This window comes from Pteropus alecto, unplaced genomic scaffold, assembly GCF_000325575.1.
Source record: "Pteropus alecto unplaced genomic scaffold, ASM32557v1 scaffold23, whole genome shotgun sequence".
Classification (NCBI taxonomy): Eukaryota; Metazoa; Chordata; class Mammalia; order Chiroptera; family Pteropodidae; genus Pteropus; species Pteropus alecto.
The window spans coordinates 4,322,874-4,341,322 of NW_006435837.1; the positions used below are offsets into that span (position 1 = coordinate 4,322,874).

The 18,449-nt window shown below is 37.6% G+C and overlaps 1 protein-coding gene and 2 pseudogenes across 9 annotated transcripts in view; 1 reads left to right on the forward strand and 2 right to left on the reverse strand.

The window, feature by feature from the left end:
• The window catches only part of PPEF1 (protein phosphatase with EF-hand domain 1), a 106,707-nt gene that overhangs the window by 63,915 nt on the left and 24,343 nt on the right, over positions 1 to 18,449 (reverse strand). For all 9 annotated transcript variants that reach the window (XM_025046634.1, XM_025046632.1, XM_025046633.1 and 6 more), the window contains one exon: positions 12,915 to 13,074. In XM_025046634.1, coding sequence (XP_024902402.1) covers positions 12,915 to 12,963 — 49 coding nt within the window. In that variant the 5' untranslated portion in view covers positions 12,964 to 13,074. The remainder of the gene's footprint in view (positions 1 to 12,914; positions 13,075 to 18,449) is intronic.
• LOC112479538 lies at positions 8,636 to 8,754 on the forward strand (annotated as a pseudogene).
• On the reverse strand, positions 9,345 to 9,463 carry LOC112479546 (annotated as a pseudogene).

An 18,449-nucleotide genomic window follows, 5' to 3' on the forward strand; every position in this document is an offset into this window, starting at 1 on the left:
GAAAGAGAATGTATAACTGCCCTGGGTGTACACCATGGAGTATGAAGCCACGATTGGAAGCAAGAGATTAAATAAACCCACAGCAACGTGAATGGATTTTTAAAAATTGTGCTTCAGTTATAACAGTTATTAAAAAGTTAGAGACAGAATGAAATATGATACCATTTTATATAAATTTAAAATTCATATACACAAAACCACCATACACATTTCATAAGAATATACACAAAGGAAAAGATACACACTAAACCTAATAAATTGGTTATTTATGGAGGAGGGTGAATGAGCATCAGATACACAAATAAAAGTAAATAAGCAAATTAATTAACATATAAAAAGGTTTTGCACAGACCAATGGTGACAATGTACCATGAACTGAGAAGTATAATTCACTCCACCTTCAACAGCTAAGATTCAATTGATAAGAGACAGATGGATAAATGAACATATCTCCCTTCTTCATAGAGTTACTATGAGGGCAAACTGAGATACTACAGGTGAAAGTTTAGCCCAATGCCTGATATAAAGCATTTATGTTCAATAAATGGCCACTGTGGTTAAAAGTATTGTCTTGTTTGTGGACTATTCAGACACACTGACTCATCTGGGGCTGGAGCCTGTGCACCATCCTACTATAGCTTCATAGATGAGAAATAATGAGATTTAAAATATAGGCTCTTGTGCCTTCCTCAAATTTAAAAGTGAAGAGCAATCAACACCAGCTGGCTCCTTTTATTCATGCTATAATTTTTCGCATTTAGCACATAAAAATTAAGAGTTGACTATTAACAGGAACAATTTAGGTTCTGATAGCAAGAATCCAGCCTCCAGTCCCAGCATCCTTGGTTTAGTACTGCTGTGGTACACCAAGTAGACGCGTTATCTGAGAGTGTTTATTTACAAGCTTCTTCAAGGCTCTCAGGTTTCAGAGACTCTCATTTCATTATTCAGCTTCCAGAAAACCCCAGGAAATAGACATAAGGTCAAGTATCATAATTTATAGGGGGAAACCACAGAGAGAAAGAAATAGTAACTTGTTCAATATCGCAAAGCAAATAATTGGTAGTACCATGACTGAAATCTTGTGTTCTCATCATATCATTATGGAGAGCCCAGGGTCACCTGAAAGGTCTGTTCTGTAGGACAGTCACTGTTATGTCCATCCAATACTCACCCTGGGGCTCTCTGTTCACCAAGCACAATGTTCCAGTGCTATTTACAGAGCACTTACTGAGGGCCAGGCAGTGGATCCTTCCTGCGGTCCTCACCACACTGTGAAGCTGAGACACACTAACTTACTTAAGGTCACTTAGTAAGTGGAAATGGACAGCAAGGAATTGAATACAAGTCTCACTGACCCCATAGCCCAAGTCCTTAACCTTTTTCTGTGCCTCAGTTTCCTCCTCTGCACAGCGATGTTGTGGAATAAAGTCTCTTCTATTTAGTATTAGCAACACCAATAATAATAATCAAGCGTATTATTTCTATAATTGATAATTGTACAAAATAGCTACCATATGTTAAGGGTCTACTATAAGACATTTAGTCCCACAAGTATTATCATCTCCATGTTATACAGAAGAAAACTTCAGATTTAGAGAGGCAAAGATCTTGCTCAAAGTTACTTACCTAGTACGGACTCAGGTTTTCTGGGTCCAAACCCTGGCCTCTTCCCACTACAGCCAGTTACCTAATTGTACTTTTCTTTCCTTTGAATAATAGCCATCATTTATTGAGTGCCTACTATGTGCCTGGCATTAACCTAGACACATTACATATACTACTGCTTCTACTCCTCCCCTGCAAGGACAAACAGGCCTTCTAAGCCCCCTCTCCCATCTCTGCCTTGCTTCTGTCCAGTCCCTTGCTGTGGACCCCAGCCCACACCCCAGGGGAGGAGTTGCTATTTCATGTGGTAAACACATGATACATTCATGGGCTATCTTTTACTAGTGGGTGTGGGTACTGTACCTTGGAAGGTAGACAGCCATGCTCAGTTCCTTATCTCTTGCACTTCCTCTTCTACTCCAATCAGTAAGCTGAGCAGACCCCGACCCTGACCCCTCCCATACTTGGAAATCCACCATCATGTTTGCATTCCTGTACCTGAGCCCCTACACCTGAGCACGAATGCTACTTACTAAGCTATCATGTGTCAGTTCTCACCCCGCGCTTCTCTAGTTAGCTTACTGGTGCTGAGGCTGGGACTCTGCTGGCCACATTTGCACTTTGCCAATTGCTCCATGTTTGGCTCTGTCAATAGGGGCAGTAGAAGGAAATGGAGAGGCTGAAGGAGAAACGGGAGATACTCCTTCCTGTCTGCTTCCTGTTCCCGTTAGTGCAACCTAGCAACTGCTCTTCATCCCCACAGCAGTTTCTCCTGGCAGCCATTGAACCCAGTTTGCAGTTTACTCAGCACTTGCAAAACTAGCCTCATGGCAGCCCCTCAGAGACACCAATGCCAGCTGAGCAGCCCCCTCTTCTCAAAGATCTGAGTTTCAGTTCTGGAGGACCCCTCTTCAGGTCTCTAGATTTTAATAATTCCAATCTTTCCCCTTTGTTCTAGCAGCCCTAGAAGTGGTAACTTTCCTGCAGTTGCTACCTCCATACACCTTGGAGTTCTTTTTCAGGGACCCTTTTAGTAACCAGGTTAACGACTTGATACCTAATTGACAATTGTTTACGTTCAGTTCTCTCTATTTAGATCACTCTTAGTCTCTGCCTCCTGACTAGACCCTGCCCGATGAGCTAGTCCCATGGGGGTGGGAAAAGTAGGTCCTGCTTAGCCCTCCAGCCAGCTGAGGACCCTCCTCTGGAGCGGAAACTGCCAAAATGGTAAAAAGTAGAGCTCAGATTTGATGGACACTACTCGAGGGGGTTGTTAGCTCCATAACCCCCAACCCTCCCCACAGAGTTGAAGATCTGTGTCGTCCAGGCCTGAACTTGTTAGACAGCTTAGATCCACTTCTGGTCCTACTGCGTCTTGGCATAGTGGGGCTTGTCTTCCCTGTCACACTAACTCCACGCAGAAAAAAGACAAAAATAAAGTCTTTGCCTTATGTGTCCCAAAATCCTTCTGTTTATAGAAGGAAGCAACAGTATAGGTTGAATAAATTACCTGGCCAAATATCAAAAACAAATGATATTTGCTTTGTGTGACCGGTACTGTGCTTGGTGCTTTATATGGATAATTTGAGTTGATTTGATTTCAGTCCTCCCAACAATCCTAGGAAGTATTATTATACTTATTTTACAGATAAGGAAACAGAGGTTCAGAAATAATTTGTTTGGGGTCATTTCACTTGTCAGTGGGACAACGCAGAGTCAAATCCAGATCTCTGTAATTCCAGAACCTGAGCTTATAACCATTTTGCTATACAGCCCAGACTGGCGTTTGCAATCAGCCATAAAAACTGAGACAGTACATAGAATCGTATCTCCCTCCCACATCTTCCCCACCACATGTTCCCCATTCTCTTTACCTGATCTACTGTTCACGGCACTTTTTACCACCTGATATTCTATATAGTTATATGTTTGTGTGTTTATTGTCTATCATCCCCTATTAGCTAAGCTACATGAGAACAGGGACTTTATTTTGTTCATTGCTATGTCCCCAGCACCTGGGGTAAGGCCCGGCAATGGATATTTGTTGAATGAATGAATTAAATAATAAATAAATGAATAAATACCTTCTAGGGTTGTTATAATTATACACAATAAAAAATTAGCGAAGTGCTGATATAGGTACTAATAATATATTAATTAATTGATTAATATAAAGTGCTTAGTATAATGTTTGACATACAGGAAGCACTCAATAAATGGTAGATACTTTTTTAAAAAAAGTAAGGCAGATATGAAAAGATGCTCAACATCACTAATCATCAGAGAAATATAAATTAAAACCACAATGAGATATCACCTCACACCTGTCAGAATGGCTGTCATCAATAAATCAACAAACAAGTGTTGGCAAGGATATGGAGAAAAGGGAACCCTCTTGCACTGTTGGTAGGATTGCAAATCGATGCAGCTACTATGGAAAACAGTATGGAGGGTCCTCGAAAAAATTAAAGATAGAAGCTACCTTATGACCCAGCAATTCTACTTCTGGGTATTTATCCAAAGAAATCCAAAACACTAATTCAAAAAGATATATGCACCCCCATATTTGCAGAGCTATTTATAATAGCCAAAATATGGAAGCAACCTAAGTGCCCATCAATAAACAATTGGATAAAGATTTCGTACATATACACAATGGAATATTACTCAGCAATAAAAAAGGATGAAATGTTACCATTTCAACAACATGAATGGACCTAGAAGATATTATGCTAAGTGAAATAAGTCAGACAGAGACGAATATCATATGATCTCGCTTAATATGTGGAATCTAAAGTACAAAACAAACAAACAAACAAACAAAATGGAAACAGACTCATAGATACAGAGAACAAACTGATGGTTACCAGATGAGAGGTGAGTTGCGGAGGGCTGAGTGAAAAAAGTGAAGAGATTAAGAAGTACAAATTGGGATGTGAAGTACAGCATAGGGAATATAGTCAATAATATTATAATAACTATGTATAGTGCCAGGTGGGTACTAGGCTTATTGGGGGGGATCACATCATAAATTATATAAATACCTAACTACTATGCTGTACACCTGAAATTAATATAAAATAATACCAAATGTCAACTAATAATTAAAAATTTTAAAAATAATTAATAAAAATAAAAAGGCAAGAATAATAGGTAATAATTGTCTCTCTCCAGGCTAATGATTTCTAGTGCCCCCCAAAACTTCCTAATTATACATAATATTAAAAATTTCACAAACTACTATGGAAAAACAGGCTAGCATCTTAGAACCCAAGGGCCAGGAGCAAGAAGAGCCATGCCAACCAGGACCCACAGGGCTCACTCCCTTAGAGTGAGGCCTCTCTTGACTAACCTTTTAAAAATGGCACTCCCTGATTGCCTATCTCCCTGATTGCCTATCTCCTTCCTTATTTTCTCTCCACAGTACTTCTTACCATCTGATATAGCATATATTTTACTCATTTGTTATTGTCTGTCTCTTTCTACTAGAACATAACCTTCATAAGGGCTGGGATTTTGGTCCATCTGGTTAGCTGCTGCATCCCCCTGAGTCTGGAACAGTCCCTGGAACATAGTAGATGCTCAATAAATATTTGTCGAATGAATGAAATTACTTTCTGCCTTGTGTTTCTCTTCATACTGACTGGCAGAGTCTTATGTTGGTTTGTTTTATTTTTTTACCAAGAGTTTATTTGACAGACACTTCTTTAAACAAGAAGCTTTATATTCAGAATGGTAAGGCATTGAAAGACTCTGCTTTTGAAATTCTGCTGGCAGAGGCCTCCTGAGGAGGCACCAGGATAAGTGAATATTTAACTTTAAGGGGCCTAATATCCACTCATGAAGAGTGAGAGGCAGAAGTGTGATAAAACTGATTTAAATGATTTCAAATGAACTGGAAAGAGAATGAACCATCTATTGGCAAAAGGCTTTAAATAAGGAGGAAAAGCATCTATTACCTCAGCTATTCAAATCATGATGAGAATAGGATATGGCTCAACTCTAGGACCACAATTTGAAATGTTGCTATTTTTTATTTATAGATATTCTATATCTGCTATCTGCTAGTGTGGCTGTCCCAGTGAGTCTTCCAACTTCAATAGAAAAAGAGTTCGGAGCATGAGATGGTCACAAAGCCTGCTTCTTGGGCAGCAATCAAGGCAAGGACCTTTTGAGGCTTGCTCATCCACAAATTCGGGACTCTCCAGAACAAGAGTGCAACACAGCACCCTTGCCCCTGGAAAGTATTTTTCTTAAATAAGAGGGAAATGAGAGTAAAGCATAAGGCCCAGTGTCCAAACAATAGCAGACATTTTAAACAAAACTGCAGACTTTCCCCAAATGACAAAATAAATCATAGTTTTATCATTCTTAGAAATCTCTGGTCTTCTAGTCAGAGAATGGCTAGAATTAGAGGTCATTTCTTTGACTTTTTATTTACTCGTGCACTCAACCAACCACCAACCCACCCGTATGGGATAATAAGTTACGAATCTATAATCTGGAGACTTCCATTTTGGTCCTGACTCAACTAGGTGCTAACTGTGTAACCTCAGGCAACTCACTTAACCTCTCCGGTCCTCAATTTTTCATGTGAACAATAAGGACTTGGGATTTGTGACCTTTAAGTACCTTTCCAGGTATAAAATACTCTAATTCATTTTCTATTTTTTTAATGCCACAGTGGCAGCATGCCTATTATTGTACATAGTGAAGTTGAAATAACCATTTAAGGACAAAATAGGACCTGTAAATGTGAACACTCAAATCAGAAGCTTCTGGACAAAGAAGACAAATGCTAAAGGCTATTTAAAAATCTGAATTATCCTTGTATAAAAATCTAAGTCACATCATTAATGTCCTTAGCTTTCCCATCAAGGAATCATAGCCAAAGTTTGGTCTAGAAACATTGAACATTTCACTTATTACTTCTCCTTTAAATTGTCTAAAATTTGATTACTGTGTATGATTTGTTAATTGGTTCAAGTGATAGCAGATGGAGAAAGATAGAAAATAAAGAAAGCTGTATGGAGAAGAAAGTGAAGACAAGATGGGGCTGGGAGATACAGACACATGGGTAGGGTCTAAGGCCCAGAGGTTTCAATGAAGATCAAGAGATCAGAGAATGGGATAATAATCAAAGATTGCAGAAGTGGAGCTGATCCAGGTGGCCACAGGAGCCAGGAAGTGGAAGTGAGCACCTAAGGTTGAGTAGAGGAGGGGCTGATGGAGTTTAGGAGATCAAGGAATTGAGACGTCAGCAAGTTTGAGGTTATTCATGTGTACAGTGAAGATACTCAAGATGATGCCAGGACATGGCACACAGAGTCTTGCAATAAATGAAGAAGTTGGTAGACAGCAAAAACAAGAAAGAACTAACAAATATACCCCCAAAAAGCATAAATCTAGGCTGCAGCCACTGCAAACTTGGCAAACATATCTCAGGCTATACAGGATTAGGATATTTTTAACTTTTTATTTTGAAGCACTTTCAAACATATGGAAAAATGATAAGAATAGTACAATTGTTAATATTTTGTCACGTATGACATTGAAATTCTTGAAGAGTACAAGCCAGTTATTTAAAATATCCCTCAATTTGGATCTGGTCTATTTCCTTGTGATTAGATTCAGGTTATATATTTTGGCAGGAATAAGTGATAGGTCTTTCTTAAGTGCATTACATCAGGAGGCATATAATGTTAATTTGTCTCATTATTGGTGATGTGAATTTAGATCACTTGGTTAAGGTGGTGTCCACCTAAAATTCAATACTGTAGAGGTATTTTCTTTATCTTTATAATAGTAAACAATTTGCAGGAACACACTTTGGGACTGTGTACATATTTGTTCTCTGAATCATCCACTGATGATTTTTGCCTAAATCAACTATTTCTATGGTGGCTGCAAAATAGCAAATTTTAACTCACTCCTTCTATACTTATTAGGATTAGAGTATTTAAATGTCCCATTTAAAGCCCTCTTTTATTCAACAGGGCAATGGAACAACACAAAGATTACATAAAGCCATTTTATAGAAGTTTCTATAAGAACTGGGATCCTCGGCTCTACCACAGTTTAAGAAAATGCGAAGTTTTATTTATACAATATCAAAATAATAGGCTAAATCAGTAAAGTCAGGAGAACAGTTTACAAGTAACTGTGACACCTCTGCCATATAATTTCTACTAATTTCCTAAAAGAATCATTATTGCGAAGATACCAATTTTTAAAAACTATTATATTCTTAAGTATGTAAGAAGTTTAGCTATATAAAAACATAACTCTCATTCTAAATTATTAAAACATTTTCTCATAGGAAATATGTTTTATTAACAATTCGATAATGACCTTTAATCCTCGCTCAGGAAAAAAAATTAAAAGTCTTGACTGTAATTCTGTTTTATGTCTCCTTTGTTAGTAATTACTAATCTGACTTATATTGTCATACTCATTCATCCAAGGTCAAATACAAATAGCATTAAGTTTTTGTCTTATGCATAGCTGCTAAAAAGATAATGAAATATAAAGCCATAATCATTTAAGAAAAGCATTCTGATTACAGGAAATAACTAGCAGTTGGAGCTGAGGTATTGTCCTTTCTTACACTGAGTTGAAATGTGTGTTTCTGTAACAGGATTTTCTAACAATTAGGCTCCTACTATAAAGCTGGCTTTTTTGTGAATTGTCTAGTGAGGGCTGAAAGCTAGTAAAAAGCATTTAAATGGTGGAGGTGGGACATCATGTCCTTTCAGCAGTACTTCCTACCTTCTAAAAGCTCATGATTCTAGAGTGGATATCTGAATAGTCCCTGTCAGAGTCTCATTATACCTGAAATTTCTAAAGCAGAGGTGGACTAATGACACAGTAAATAAAGAAAAAGATGAAGATGCATTTAATTGGTGTAAAGAATAAAAAGACTGTGTGGGTTTTTTTGTTTGCCTGTTTCATGCAGGCAATAAATGTAGTACCAATCCCATGTAAATCTCAAAGCCAATCCATTTATCACAACAAAAAGTGAATAACTGTCTATGGCCATGCCACCCTGAACACGCCCAATCTTGTCTGATCTCAGAAGCTAAGCAGGGTTGAGTCTGGTTAGTACTTGGATGGGAGACCACCTAGGAAGACCAAGTGCTGTAGGTGATTAAAAAAAAAAGTGAATAATTAACTAAAAATTATTATTGAGAGGGATAATTTCAGATGAAGAAAGTGGTTTCTTTTTACAAAGAAAAGTGCTTGTTTAAAATTATTTCCATTTGATGCTAACAAACCAGGAACTATAGTATATGATGTGGGATGAAAATAAAGATTTGACAGTTTTGACATACTGAACACTATAAAACATTGTTGAAAGAAATTAAAGATGACCTAAATAAATGGAAAGACATCCCATGTTCCTGGATCAGATGATTTAATTGTTAAGATGGCAATCTTCCCAAATTGATCTATAGTTTCAACGCAATTCCCATCAACATTCTAGCTGGCTTCTTTTGAGAAATTGACAAATTGGCCCTATTCATATGGAAATGTAAAGGACCCAGAAAGCCAAAACAATCTTGAGAAAGAGAAACAAAGTTGAAGGACTCATACTCCAATTTCAAAAAGTTCTACAAGAGCTACCGTAATCAAGTCAATGTGTACTGGCATAGGGACAGACATTTAGATCAATGGAATAGAATTAAGAGTCCAGAAATAAACCCTCACATTCGTGGTCAACTGATTTTTTTTTCAAATGCCTACAGCACCTGGTATTCCAAGGTGGTCTCCTATCCAAGTACTAACAAGGCCTGACCCTGCTTAGCTTCCAAGATCAGATGAGATCAGGCATGTTCAGGTTGGCATGGTCGTAGATTTTTGACAAGAGTGCCAAGACCATTCAAGAGGGAAAGAATCGTCTTTTCAACAAATGGTACTGGGACAACTGGATATCCACACAAAGAATAAACTTGTACCCCTACCTCATACCATACAGGAAAATCAACTCAAAATGGATAAAAGCCTAAATGTAAGAGCCAAAAATGTAAAACTTAATACAAAACTATAAAATGTTTTCTCAGAAGAAAACATAAATATAAATAATCTTGGATTTAACTATGGATTCTTAGATATGATACCCAAAGCACAAGCAACCAAAGAAAAAATAAATGAGACTTCACCAAAATTAAAAACCTTTCTGTTTCAAAGGACATCTTCAAGAAAGTGATAAGATGACCTATGAATGAAAGAAAATATTCGCAAGTCATATATTTGATAAGGAACTTCTAACTAGAATATATAAAGAATTTTTACAACAAAATAATATAAAAATAAATAACTCAATTACAATATGGACAAATGATCTGAATGACATTTCTCTGAAGAAGAATTATAAATGGCCAATAAACACATGAAAAGATGCTCAACATCATTAGCCATAGGGGAAATGCAAACGAAAACCCTAATGAAATACCACTTCATACCCACTAGGATGGGTGTAATCAAAACCAGGGGTCCCTAACCTCCAGGCCACAGACTGGTGCTAGTCAGTGGCCTGTTAAGAACCGGGCCGCCTAGCAGGAGGTGAGTGACAGGCAAGCAAGCAGAGCTTCATCTGTACTTGCAGCTACTCCCCAGCTCCATCATTGCCTCAGCTCCACCTCAGATCATCAGGCATTAGATTCTCATAGGAGCACTGGTCCCTGGTGCCAAAGAGGTTAGGGACTGCTGATCAAAAGGACAGACAATAACAAATGTTGTCAAGGATGTAGAGAAATTGGAACCATCACATATTGTTAGTGGGAATATAGAATGAAAAAAACAGTTTGGAAGTTTTGCAAAATGTTAAACATTGAGCTACCAGCAATTCTACTCCTAGGTATATACCCAAGAGAACTGAAAACATGTTGAACACAACAACATGAATGTTCATAGAAGCATTGTTCACAATACTAAAAAAGTAGAAACAACCCAAATGTCCATAAATTGATGAATAGATGAATACAATGTGGCATATCCATACAATGGAATATTATTCAGCAATAAAAAGGAACAAAATTCTGATTCGTGCTACATGGATGAACTTCAAAATCATCATGCTAAGTGAAAAAAGTCAGACACAAAAGACTCTATATTGTTGGATTACATTTATATGAAATGTCCAGAATAGCCCGAATCTATAGAGACAGAAAGTGGATTAGTGATTGCCTGGAGCTGAGAAGGTAAGGGGGCTGGGGTGACTGCTAATGGGTTTCTGGTGGGGGGGATGAAAATGTTCTAAAATTGAATGTAGTGATGGTTGTACAGTTCTGTGAATATACTAAAAACCACTGAATTATATACTTTAAACTGGTGAATTATATAGGATGTGAATTATATCACAATAATGCTGCTATTTTTAAAAAGTGATCCAGGAAAATAGTTTGGTATTTCCTCAAAAAGTTAAACATAGAATTACTATATGACCCTGCATTTCCACTCTAGATACATACCCCAAAGAACTGAAAATAGGGACTTAAACAAATAAACATACACTCACGTTCATAGAGCACTATTCACAGTAGCCAAAAAGGTGGGAACAACCCAAATGTCCACCAACAGATGAGTGGATAAACAAAAGTGGTATACATATACAATGGAATATTATTCAGCCTTAAAAAGTAATAAAGTACTGATACATGCTACAACATGGATGAACCTCAAAAATATGCTAAGTGAAAGAAGCCAGACACAAAAGCCAGACACAGAAGCCAATCACATCGTGCATTATTCCATTTATATGACATGTCCAGAACAGATAAATTCATAGAGAACAGGTATAGATTGGTGGTTGCTAGGGGCTGGGGGATGAGGGAAATCAAGAGAAACTGCTTAGTGGATAAGGAGTTTTACTTTGAAGTGTTGGAAATATTATGGAAGTAGATAGAAGAAGTGGTTACACAACACTGTGAATATATCAAATGCCACCGAATTATCCTTTATAAAATGGTTAATTTTACATTTATGAATTTCCCCTCAAATAATTTGAGGGGAAATTCACTAAATGTAAAATTAACCATTTTATAAAGGATAATTTGAAAGAAAAAGCAATCCAAAAATCTAAGGTATTTCCATTTAAATGCAACATTTTAAAAGTTGAAAAGTGACTTCAAAAAGAAAGAAATTACTTTTACAAGTTGGGCTTGGCTTTTTTTTTTTTTTTGTAATCTAAGAAATTTGGCTAAATTTAAAGTACTCTGGGTAATCTTAGACATAAAAAGATATTCTCTTCACTGTCTTATAATAAATTATTACTATGAAATTAGTTCAGTTGGAGCTTTTGAAAGATTTATTTCATGATGTGCTTACAGATCTGAAAGAGTTGGAGCACCTCCCGAGTCCCTGCTGTCAGAGATTAACTTGCTAACTCACCAGCACAAGTCAGCTAAGAGCAAGAACAGCATTTGATTCCCAAAGGAAAATTCACACTAATTAGTATGAAACACTCTGCATCCTAAACTCTCCATAGTAAGCCTTAGTAAACTCCCAAAACCAAGATTTGGAATGGAAATTGGGGGAAATTATCTATATAACCTAGATAACAAAGGAATGGAGTTTAAGAGCAAATCATTCACATAACTGTCTCAGCTTGTTTTTAATTTAATTTGCTTGTGGAGACTATGTCCCTTAAACACTCAAGTGAGTTTCAACTAGATTCTAACAGTTATGAGAAAGAACCTCAGTTCAAAATAAAGGAAATATTTAAGCCTCTAATTATATGGGGGTAGTAAGGGGCATGTCATCTATTTAGAAACACACTATGGGAGAAGCAGCTGATCTAGTGTTTCCCAAATTCTACCTAGAATATTCTAAAACCATGAGGCAAATCTCATGAAGTTCTGTGTTGAATAGCTATAAAAAATAATCTGATGACTGAGTTATAAAATCTAATAAAAATTCAACGATGCTACTAAATGTTACAGTTATGAATATAGCTATTTATAAGCATACTAAATAAACAGATATAAATTTATAGAGTCTTGCTTGTTCCCTGCCACTGAGTTTTAAATTGTGATTTTATATTGGTTCACTTCCAACTGAAATCAAATCAAACAAAATATCTCTTAGATAATACTTTATGGTACATAACAAATTAAAAACTACATCTTCCTAAAGGAAGCTTCCAATATTATACCAATATTTAGCCTTCAGTTCAAGTGATTGCCTTGTGCGATATCACACAGGGCATCTCCAGAATCAACCGTGTGAGTAAATGAGAAAGGCGGAGAGGTAACCAGGCTCACTCTTCCCTTTTCATTCAGGAAGACAGGCACATTCCTAGCACTCACCATTCTCAGATCTCTTGGTTCTCGTTGAAGATGAAGTATTACAGCCCATGTCTTCTAGATTGTGTGTGTTCACGAGTCAATTTCTCATTCCAAAACAGCGTGAACAGTGCCTCTCTTTATGCTGTGGGGAATCACTCCTAGCTGAACCACTTCATAGATCCTGATGGGGAAGACACAGGAGGGAGAGAGGAAAGCACGTTAACAAGGTATCTAAGGGCTGCTCGGCAGGATTCATTTTATGCTTCTTCTCAACTGCTGCTCATCATGTGATGTGGAAAGTAAGTGATCAGACATAATCTAACCCTGGTTTATTTTCCACAACACAGCAACAGCAACAGAGCAGCTACAGATTACTTTTCTGTTGCACGTAAATTGTATTTTCTTTGTGTCTCGGTCAGATCACGGAATGCAGAAAATAAAGCATTAAAAATGAAAAGAAATGGAAATGTAAGAGCGTACAATTTTCTAACTCAAATATAGAGAATGGGATATGACTGACATAATTTTATGGTTTGGGTTTTCAACTCAAAATAATTAAATCTATCTGGGCTTTGAAAAACACAAATTGGAGACTATGAGACAAAAACAACATATTTAGACAACTATGCCAAAATTCAAATCAAAGTGAATTCTTTGACAATATTTCTCAGAATCAGCTGGGGCACTTGTTTTAAAAAAAAGGAGGCTCCATGCCCCCTGACTAAGGCATCACAATCCGTAGGAGTCCCTTTTTAAGCAAGCTCTTCAGGTTTTTTCTTTTTAAGTAAACCACTATTTAATTTTTTTTTTTTATGGTGACATAGGTTAATGAAATCCAGTAAGTTTCAGCTGTACACTTTAATAATAAGGCATATATATATTTACACTGTCTGTTCACCTCTCATAGTTAGATTTCTTTCTATCACCACATATTTGACCCCCTTTACCCTGTCTACCTCCCCCCATATTCCCCTCCGCCTCTCCTCTGGTAACCACTAGTCTATTGTCCATGTCCATGAGTCTCTGTTTGTTTGTCCTGTTCATTTGTTGCTTTTAGGTTTATATCCCACATATAAGTGATATCATGTGATTTTCAACTTTTTCTGTTCTCCAGGTATTTTTGAGACCCCGCCAAGTCTGCTAGCTCACCAGCCCTTCCAAAGAGTGACATGAAACTGCTACACTGATCTTCCACAATCACTCTCTGGGAGTTTGCAACAAAATTCCTTTCCTCAAGGTTTTTTTGGGTGATGTTTCTGAAGGGGACCACAAGTTTTGCTTTTGGGGATATTGATTGTTAAGCTGGTAATTAAGGAACAAAAGACTCAGAAATACCCTCTGACCCTCCCCTCTCTCCTAAGAGATTCAAATAGAAAACACCTGCTCCAGGAAGGGAATCTTTGCATAACCACCCTAGACAGGAAGACTTCAGCAGAAGCCTGTATACTAGACCCCTGTATATCCCACTGTTTCTGGGTTGCCTAGCAAAAATTTACCTGCCGTGTATTTTCCCCTCTTCCTCAACTACCTGTAAATTGCCTACTTCCTTTGAAATCTCAGACCCCTACCCCTCTTTCTCCTTTATTCAAAATGACATACATACTCAATTTTATTCAAAATGACATACATACTCAATTTTAACTCACTGTCTTTGGGATTTTCATGCTTATGTCAATTCCCCACACACATGTATTAAAATTTGATTTTTCTCCTATTAATCTGTCTCTGTTAATTTGATTATCGGCCCAGCTAGAACCTAGAAGGTGGGAGTAAAAGTATTCTTTTTAATCCCCACATTTTCTTCGTTTTGTGATGCTCCAAACCATCCTGATCTAATATATCTGCATTTCCAGATAGGTACAGTCAGAGAACAACTGATCCGGGACCCTACAGGGCATGTCTATTTTCCCATTAGCACTACACTAAAAGCTTTGAAATTTCAACTCAACTTAAAAAAGGGAGAAATTCAAATGAGCAAAATATTTGAATTATGGAAATAGTTTTAAAACAGTAACCTTAATAAACAGATATTCTGATCTGACCTAGGACTGATTCTTTTATGTATCGAATTAATTAACCCTCCTAAACTTTGGGTTATTTGCAAATTTGGTAGGCATTTCTTTCATATCTTTATTATCTACATAATGGATATAAAATATTAATAAGGTCAGCTCCAGGGGCAACACAAACCCCTGTGGCATTCCACTCCAAACCATTCTCGAGGATTACCACAGATCCATTACATTCACACCCTCTGAGCACATTTGTGCAGTTAGGTGGTAAATTCACCCATCATAGCTATCATCTCATTTATCTATGAGATGTACTTTATTTTGCTAAATATTTTGCTAAATATTTCAATGAAATTAGGGTATATACTTTGACACCTTGACATTCCAGTCTATCCCAACAGCAGAATAAGAGTGGAAGAGAAAAGGGAGGGAGGATGGAAGAAAGGAAGGAAGAAAATCAGTTTGGGATGATTTTTAATAACAGAATCATTGAAGTTTAAAGGTGGGAGAGACCTTTAAAACTACCTAGAATTTACACAAAATACAAGGAAGTTATGCAACTTGCCTAGACAAATTGATTGTCAAGCTTTGTTGCATATTAGCATCACCTGGGAGCTTTTAAAACTCCCAATGCTCAGACAGCACTTCATTAAATCAGAATCTCTGGGGGCTCAACAAATAGTGAAGACTGAGTCCCATCCCCAGAGATTCTGATGAAATTGATATTGGGTGGGGTCGGGCATCAGGATTTTTTAAAGCTCCCCAGATGATTCTAACATGCAGTAAAGTTTGACAATCTCTAATAGAGATAATGTTCTAGCAAACCCATGGTGACGCCTAGTGAGCATCACATTTTCCTCTAAATGCTTTGAATCCATCTGTTTGGAGCAAAATTTTTCCAGAGGTCATGTCAGGCTCATATGGCTGTGGCTTTTGGCATCTGCTCTTTTCTCTTCTTTGAAATTGGGGCACTATTTACACATTGCCTTCTCTTCATACTCAGGAATTTCTCCAAGGGTATCTGCGGTGCCTATGAGAACACATCTGCTAGAGCCTTCGTCAGGCTTCGAAGCACTTCATCTAGTCCTGCTGACTTTCTTCAAGCACCTACATTAGTGCTCTCCAGCATGAGTCTCACCAGACTTCCCAGAGGAGGGAATTCAAATATGCGGACTCCCAGGCTTCACTGCCAGTACTGGATTCAAGCAGTCTTGGGGGCCTTGGGAATCTGAATTAAAGGGCACCCTTTGGGGGATTTGATGCAGGCACTAGCTGTCTTCCTTAGGCTTCACTTCCATCATTATGCTATTTTTTCTACCCCTTTTTATGAATACATAAGAGCTGGGCATTGAGTAGGCAACAAACACTGATTCAACAATAAAGTGATACATTTCAATCTTGATTTTTTCCCAGAAAAATAAATAAATAAAGCTATATCTCTTCAAAGGCATCTGGTTCTCAGCCCCCCTCAGTTAATTTATTATACAACAAACAAGAGTCCATATAAAAGATTCGCTGCAAACTAAAAAGCACCAGACTTGAGTATATTTCTGCTAGACTCTAAGCTCCCTGGATATTTTTCTTTCTAAACACTACTTGAATCTCTGGTACCTGGACAGTGCCTTTCACAGAGCAGGTTTGATAAATGCTGAATGACTGAATGAATGAATATTTCTAAGCCAGAGTCCTTTAAAAAATTAATACCCAAAAATCATTATTAGTCCATCATTTTGTGCACAGATGCAGGCTCTTTGATTATAAATCTTTTATTAAACCAGAAAATGGGTAGTACTTATGCATCCATTTTTAAAGAAAATGTTAAGATCATGATGACAAGAAATGAGAATTGTTCCAGTGTTCTTTGGTTATTAGAAAAAAAATTGCTATTAGAATTTTTATATATAAAATAATAATTATTAAGCAAGTTATTTCGAAACTGTTTTTCTCCCTCAAGTAACAAGATAAAAAAGAAAAGAAAAAGAAGAGTGTCAGCTCATTTTCATTCTTACCAAAACAAGAGCTGTTAAGGCCAGGTGCCACTTACTACTCCCACACACTGCCCAACCTAGACTGTCATCACCCGCTTAAAGTCAGAGAGGGAAATAAGTTTTTAAACAGTGTATATGCCTTTGAGGACATCTCTGGCTGGCTGCAAAGCTGATAAAAATGATTTGGAGATTTTCCATTATTTGGGAAAACTTAAGCTTCTTTCATTTCCTGCCCTCTGTCAGCATTAGAAATGCATTTAGTGTGCTAAAGAAGTCTCTGAAGAAATGGTTCTCTCTGAGGCCTGAAAGGCTAAAAAGGCGAGGGGTTTCTGCAGCATTCAGGAAGACCCAAGGATGCCATAGTCACTGACACGAACTACCGAAAAGGTGGTTCTTGCCACGAAAAACACAGCTTGAAACTGTCCCTACCAATATATACATAGATTCAGAAGATTTTAAGGCATAAACATAAAATAGTGACTCATCATTGGCACTCACTTATAATTCACAAAAGGAAAGGTTTCTAAGGCTTCTGCTAAAAGGTTTTGACTGTGCGCGTGTGGAAGTGGGGTGAGGGGGGAGAACTGGAGGGTGAACGTGTTTAATGTCTCTCAGTTCTTTTCATCCTAACCACTTTTCATTTCCCAAGGTGAAAATACAAGGAAAGAACAAAAGATGGCCCTTGGAGCCAAGTTAACCTCAGCTACCAAACACCCTCCAAGCGTAGCCGAGTCTCCCCAAGTTGCTCTAATTCATTATTTTATTTCAAAGTGCATCTCTATTAACTCCCACACCTTGGTTCAGCTACCTTGACCTCGATTCCACCTTTGGCATTCTAGATGTGAATAGGGTGGTTTCTCATGCTAGAAATTCAGCTTTTCCTAGAGAAAATTCTGCTTTTATGAGAAATTCTTGCCCTAGCTCTGGCCCTAGGGAATCCAAATCTAGAACCCATAGTCATTCAGCTGGTAACACACTCCTGCCCCCAAAAGTTAAAGTTAGGTAGGCAGGTCTGATTCTTCTTCCTTGGACTGTGTAGACATGAGCATGGAAGACAGATACCTCTTCGGGCTCACCCTGCTGCATTACCTCTGGTATTCCTCGAAACAGGGGTCTATAGCCTGATGTCTGTGGCCAAAATGAGACACATCACTTGTAAAATTCTTAATCTTTTAGCAAGAAATGAAATGGGACATCTCTTGTAGTGTTAATCTGAATTTTCAATAAAACTAGTTAAGTTTTCTTCCCTCCTTTCTTTGGAAAAAGGCTCCCTCCCTCAAATCCTGATAATTGCCCTGGTGACTCAGATCCTCTGGCTATTGATAAGGGTCATCAGCCCATTGTTAAGCAGAAATTGTGTTAAACCAGGCAGGGCCCTTAGAGTCTGAGGTGGGGAGGGGACTTTAAGCCAAAGGTCTTTCTTTTTACTCTTTAAGAAATATATTAACCAAGCCCGTTACCCTTTATTCACTTAATAGGCAAATAGAAATGAATAGATGTATGATTTAAATAACAAGTTTGTATTTTCTTTTCCTTGTCTAGGGACTGAGTTGGCA